This window comes from Microtus ochrogaster, unplaced genomic scaffold (assembly GCF_000317375.1).
Source record: "Microtus ochrogaster isolate Prairie Vole_2 unplaced genomic scaffold, MicOch1.0 UNK56, whole genome shotgun sequence".
Classification (NCBI taxonomy): domain Eukaryota; kingdom Metazoa; phylum Chordata; class Mammalia; order Rodentia; family Cricetidae; genus Microtus; species Microtus ochrogaster.
In genome coordinates this window covers 2,524,254-2,530,428 of record NW_004949154.1, presented here as the reverse complement: position 1 = coordinate 2,530,428, position 6,175 = coordinate 2,524,254, and the positions used below count along the sequence as shown (strand labels likewise).

Here is a 6,175-nt window from a genome sequence, read left to right as displayed (position 1 = left end):
GCTCCTGGCCTTGGCCGTGGTGGTGTGGGAATGGCTGAACGAGCACGGCCGCTGGCGTCCCTACAGCCCCGCCGTGAGCCACCACATCGAGGCGGTGGTGCGCGCGGGTCCCCGCGCCGGGGGCAGCGTGGTACTGGGCCAGGTGGACAGTCGGCTCGCGCCCTACATCATCGACCTGCAGTCCATGAACCAGTTCCGTCAAGACACGGGTGAGCCGCCCACAGCCTTTCTCTATCCCGGGAGCTACCGCCCTCGTGGTCGTGGGTTGTGGGCAGTTTCTCTTACTGGTGTCAGCGATTGGTGTTGAGGGCAGGTGCTTCCCTTCCCTAGATCCTCTCAGGATCCCATGACCATCTCCAAATAAATGTCCTTCCAAGTAGTTTAAAGTGTCTTGATTAAGCAAACTCCTTTATACCCCCTTTCAGCCCCTAGTGCCTCTTTATGCAGGACCTTTAGGACTTTGCAGCCCCCAAGCAATGCTTAGCAAGCAAAAGCATTGCTGGAGCCCCTTGGCTGCTCACACCTTGGCTGACCCTGCTTTGTCTCAAGCACCCTTGTTGCTACCACATTTTCCCCTTTTAACCTTGCTGTCTCTGGCCCTCCTCTGTGAACCCAGCTTTCCCAGTGTCTAGTCCTGGGTGTAAGACTTGGGGAGACAGAGTGATCCCCTGACTCTAATTGCAGTCTAGTGTGTGGAAGTGTGGGAATGTTACTGGGAAGAGAGAATGGAGCCAGGGGTTTCAGGGCCGGAACATCCTGGATGTGGTGGCATCCACAGATGCCTCTGCTTGTATACTCCAAGCGCTGAAGCAACAGGCCAGAGCAGATGGAGAGAGGAGGGGGAAGGACTGGGCTCTGGAATGCCTGGCAGGGAAGCTGCTCCCTTTGTCCATGGAGGAGGAGGGAGAGAGTAGGTGGAAGGCTAAGAAGAAACTGTCCCCAGTTTTGTTTTTCTTAAGTAGCATACAAGGGCCACTCTGGCCTCCCAAGGCACTGAACTCTCGTCTTTACATAAAAACCAAGTTGCCAGCGAGACCACTAGGAATCTCCCAGCTGTGCGGCCTTTAGCCTGGAATGGAAATGCAGAAGTTGGAATATGGGTTTGGAGCCAGGAGGGAGAAGGAAATCACAGTTGCTCTTTCCCCTGGGTCTGGTGTGTTCAAGTTTAATTTAACTGATGACCTGGGACAAGTTCCTGTCTCCAGAGAGTAATCTTTTTAATTGGGGGTCATTTCTGGAATTCTGGCTGGCCTTTCCCAAGGGGGTAGCTGCAGAGCCTGGAGAAGCAGGTGTGGTGGGGAGGGAGAAGGGGAGGAGGGCCCTGTGGCTCAGGGAACAGCTGCTGGACAGGTCCTCTGAACTTCCTAGGAAAAGCCTCACATCCTGTGTGCTAATTGGAATTGTCATGGGAAAGAAGTTTAGTTCCCCCCTCTCGTTATCCGCGGTCACAACTCTGAAAAGCCTGTTTGCCAAAAACTGAATGACCCTGGCCAATGGAAGAAAACTTTCTGAGGGGAAAATGTTCCAGAAGTTTCAGCATCTGGCGGGCTTGAGCCATCATGGAGAAAGTGGGGAGGAGGAGCTGAGAGGAAGAGAAGACAAAGAGGAATGCAGGGAGGTGGGGTAAGAGGATTAAATGTAGGAATTAGATGCCATTGTGCATTTGGGTAGAGGACATGAAAGTGAGGCATGGGGACCTCAGCTGGAGGGCGTGTGGTGGGGGGGGGAGTAATGGAGGAAGCAGCTGAGCCCTGGAGGTGGGATCAGCAGACCACCCGACAGGGAGTTCCAGGCCTGCTCAAAATAAAACAGCAAGTTTAGCTCTTCTATTTCAGACTGTCTGTGCAGCATATGGAGAGCCATGCTAGCCATGGGCCGGCCCCATCCCCTGCCCCACTGTTAGGAAGTCAGAGGTTTAATCTGCATTGGGGGCTATTTAAGATGGACACAAGTCTAGGAGCAGCCATGGCCTGGATGTTGTTCTCGACAGAGTGAAGTTGTAGAGGACCTGGACTATCTCCTTCCCAAGTTTTGGCTGCTGGGGGGCTCTTCTTGGGATACACCCTCTTGCCCACTGGTTATGGCAATTTACTTAGTTTCTTCTGTTTTAGGTCTGAGGCTGAGAAATAGTCACGGTCCTCGGCAAGACTCTGCCGCTGAGCTGTTTCTTCTGCCTCTGCACCCCTTTCAAAAATATGATCTAGGTATTTCCTTCAGGCTGGCCTCAAACTGGCCAACTCCCTGTCTCAGCCTCCCAAGTGCTGGGATTGGTTACAGATGTGCACCACCTCCTCCAGCCTGAATCCTTTTAAAGTTTGCCTTGCGTGTTTCACATCCACACTGCTTTGGCGTCGTCCCTCTTTCCTGCATCAAGTTCACTTTCCTGGGCACCTCTCTCCTCCATGCCAAGTGCTAGGCTTGGGATGCTAAAGGCATCCATAAGGCTGAATTCCTAGAAAGGCTGGGCGTGCCAGGGAGCTTGTCAGTGCAGATTAGAATTCCTTCATGTCAGCGCTGACCCCCTTCTGCTGCCTCCTGCGTCCACACAAGACCTCGGTTCCTCTCAATGAAGACCATTCATGAGACAGCGACATGTTAGGGACTTTAAGCCACCAGCTCCCAGGCAACCTTAGCCAAGCCCTGGCAATGTTTAATTAAATTACTCACTGTCCCCAAGCCACACTGTAAAGCTGGGAACCAGAAAAGTCCCTATAAAGCCAGACAAGCTGGAAGTCCCCTGCCTAGAGGCAATTCCTTTTCCTTTGGTTGTCTTGTTTTTATAGGCATTTGACATGAGAGCTTTCTCTTTTCAGAGTTGTATGCCTGGATACCTAGTGAGCTTGGTCTCTTCATTCCTTCAAGCTCTTGACTGCATCCAGACTGTCTCCAGGGAGATGGCTAGGAGGTTGCAGACACCCATCTGCCCACTTCTGTTTGCCCTGGGTTTTCCTTCCCCAGACTTTTGCAAATAGGAGCTGATTTGCATTCTAGGTTACTTTTCTCTAGGCGTTTGGGCTGGAAAATACTTAAAAAGGGAAGGAGGGAAGGGGTTCTGGACCAGTGTGTATGCCTTAGTAGAGTCCTCTCTGTGCAAAGCTCTCTACTGTCATCTTCCTTTTCTTTTATAGTCAGGCCTTCCCATATCTGTCATCGATTGAAGAGAAGCCTTCCGAGTCCCTTTCTTCCAGCATAAGCATCTGCACATGCATACCCCAGACCCCCGCACCAACAACAAAGCTAATGATAATAGATTGACACAAGAGTGAAGAATTTCCAGCTCAAAGCTTTTAGTGCTAGCCTGTCTCTTTTTTATCTTTAATGAAAAGGGCCCGATGGAGTGAGTGGCACTGCAAGATTTGACGGAATCCCTCCTATCGCAGACCAGCTAGTGTGGACACAGGAATGGAGGGGTTAGACATAATGGTTACCAAGTGGGTACTAGAGATGTGTCATGCCAGGAAAGTTGCACGGGTGTCTTGTTTCAGCTTCACGAGGATTATACGAAGACTAGTCCCATTTTATGGAAAGAGGAGCAAGTTGAAAGAGCTTAAATTGCTCAAGAGTTCAAGTTACTTTGTCAGTGACAGAGCTAAGAGTCCAGTGAAGTGTCCCATGTATGCTTGTTGCATTTGTGGACTAATTTCACGTGCAGTGGTAGGCATGGGAGGCCTATCAGGAATAGAACATCCACAAATTTGCCCTTATGGAGCATTCTACACTGAAGGTGAGCTGAAATCGTGCTGGTATGAGAAGCTGAGAGTTTGACAGTGTAGACTATAAATAGGTGTGGGTCACCTGTCAGAGATCTCAGCCCATGCCTGGAGCAGTCTTCTAGTTCCCAAAGACAAAACATCTCCAATGCTTTGAAGTGAGAAAACCATTTTTCCTTCTCTTCCTTCCTCTTTGGTTTGTGAACACCCTCTATGCCTACTGTACTGGAAACTTTCTCCCTGGGTCCTCACACCATAGGACCCAGGTGGATGGAACTCCTTCAGATTGTCTAATCCACTGTCCTGATTCTAGAATAGCCCAGGCCTAGAATATTCCAAATAGAGAAGTCTCTAGGAATAAAACATCATCTCTCTTCTCCCAAACTTTTTGTTCTGAGGTTATATATGTTTGATGACTACCCTATAGGGCTAAACCAAATTCAGCAACTTTCTGTCCAAAAACCTAGCTCATCTTTACATCCCTCTGTTGGCTACCGTTTTGCACTCTCCTTGTGGTCAACCTCAGGATTCTTTGGCTCATCCTCTTATTCAGAGCCTGAGTGGCTAATATTTCCAGGAATGCAACATGTGTGCCCTGCTGGCTAAAATTTTGATGTAGATAAAGAGAACTGGATTCCCAGACCAAGGCTCTTCGGTCTTGGGGTCATTGCTGGGTCCCTGGAGGTTGTGAACAAGTGGCCTTGAAACCTCATTTGCAGAGTGTTCAGCTGCCTGTGCCCAAGTCCCTCCCCGTCCTCTCTGTAGGGTCTCCCCGCCTCTCTTTTTGCTTTCTCTAACACTTGTCCACCCACTCTGAACTGATCAGGAGAGCAGCTTTGGTCTTATCACTTATACTTAATACTCTTCACTAGCTCTTCCTCAGCCTGAAACAAAGCCCATCACAGCTTGGTGTTCTAGACCTTTTATGCCCTGGCTATAGTTTGGTCCTCTGTGCCGTAGGTGCTCCTGGTAGTTCTGTGGTTTTCTCCACCCCGCCTATTCATGTGGTTCCCCTTGGAAAGAAGCCCTTTCTTTCCATTTGACTATTGAAAGTCTCTGTATCTTTCAAGTCTCATGCCAGTTGTCATCTATTTCTTCAAAAGTTCCGCAAGCCATCATTACTCCAGTTATTAATCACTATATTAGTGTGTCCCTCAGGCTCAATAAATGTCAAACCTGTGGGACAGAGCTAGGGTAAACGGTTTGATGCTCACTGTCATCAGATTGAGGATCTAGGGAGAGAGGCGGATCCACATTTAACGAGCCACTTAGATAAATACGCAAACTGCACACTGAGATCAGTGCTGTTAAGAAGTGGGAACAGGATTTGACTTGGTCACAGAATTTTGATTGGGGTGAAAAGAGCCAACAAAGAATTTGCTGAGTGGTTAGGAAGGAGGACCTAGCATGGTGAAGGTTCCCAGAATCAGAGACCAGCAGCGGGAGAGACTGGAGGCCAGCGTGAAAGAAATATGTGTACAGTATGTGGGGGAAGGAGCTGTAGAGGTGGGTGAAACAGGGGCTTTTGGTCCTGGCTGAAGAAAAGAAAATTGGGGGAAGATGTAAGCACAGAAGGTGTCCAGTCATTTTTCCTGACTACTGGAGTTCCCTTGATGTCCTTTTGGCTCATTTTGCATCATAAGCAATCCCTCCCACATTTGCCTTCTCACTCCCTTTGCGACTGCACGCTGCTAAGGAATGCTGGAGTTTTGCGTTTTCCATAGCAACTAATGGAATGCGGAGCAACCTGCGATCCGTGAGTAAATCTGATAGTAGCCAGAGTGTTCAGCACAGTTTATGGTGTTTTAGTAACACCAGACCTCGCCTTAGGGAGTGGACTACAAAGAGCCACACATCCGTATCCCTGCCAACACTCAGCACCTACAAGGAGAGTAAGCCTAGACATCTAGTGTAGACATCTGAAAACTTTCAGTCCACTTCTGCACCTAAAGCTTCCTGAGGAGTGGGGCTGGGATTAGTGAGCGGACAGTGGCCTAAGAACTAAAAGAGAGAGCTGCAATCGGTGAAGATTACAAGGGCTTGCCAGTAGAGATGGAACTGCAATGGAAGACACGGGGAGTAGGTCTGTATCTGACAGAAATAGTGGGAAATGCGAAGGCTAAAGAACATAAACTAGGAACGGGTGTATGGAGCCAGGACGTGGCCTAGGGAGTTCAGAGACAATGTTCAACCTTTTACAGGATTGATAACTTTATTGGCTAAAAACTAATTGATCAAACAAACAAAATCACTGCTTTTTAAGTGCGTTTGGAAGCTCTAAACAAGTGCGTTGCCCCTGTTCCCTGGAGGGCATTTTCAAAAGTGTCATTAAAGTCTCTGAACTTCATTTTCTTTTTATTTTTTATTTTTTTGATTTTTCGAGACAGGGTTTCTCTGTAGCTTTTGGTTCCTGTCCTGGAACTAGCTCTTGTAGACCAGGCTGGCCTCAAACTCACAGAGATCCG

The 6,175-nt window shown here is 48.9% G+C and overlaps 1 protein-coding gene across 2 annotated transcripts in view; it reads left to right on the top strand.

Moving 5' to 3' along the window:
• The window catches only part of Dtx4 (deltex E3 ubiquitin ligase 4), a 35,185-nt gene that overhangs the window by 889 nt on the left and 28,121 nt on the right, over window positions 1–6,175 (top strand). The window contains exon 1 of one of the 2 annotated variants that reach the window (XM_005369688.2): window positions 7–209. The exons of the other annotated variant lie outside the window; for it this stretch is intronic. Within the exon in view, the coding sequence (XP_005369745.1) occupies window positions 185–209 (25 nt within the window). The 5' untranslated portion in view covers window positions 7–184. Of the gene's footprint in view, window positions 1–6; window positions 210–6,175 lie in introns of those variants that run through there. 2 annotated transcript variants of the gene reach the window in all.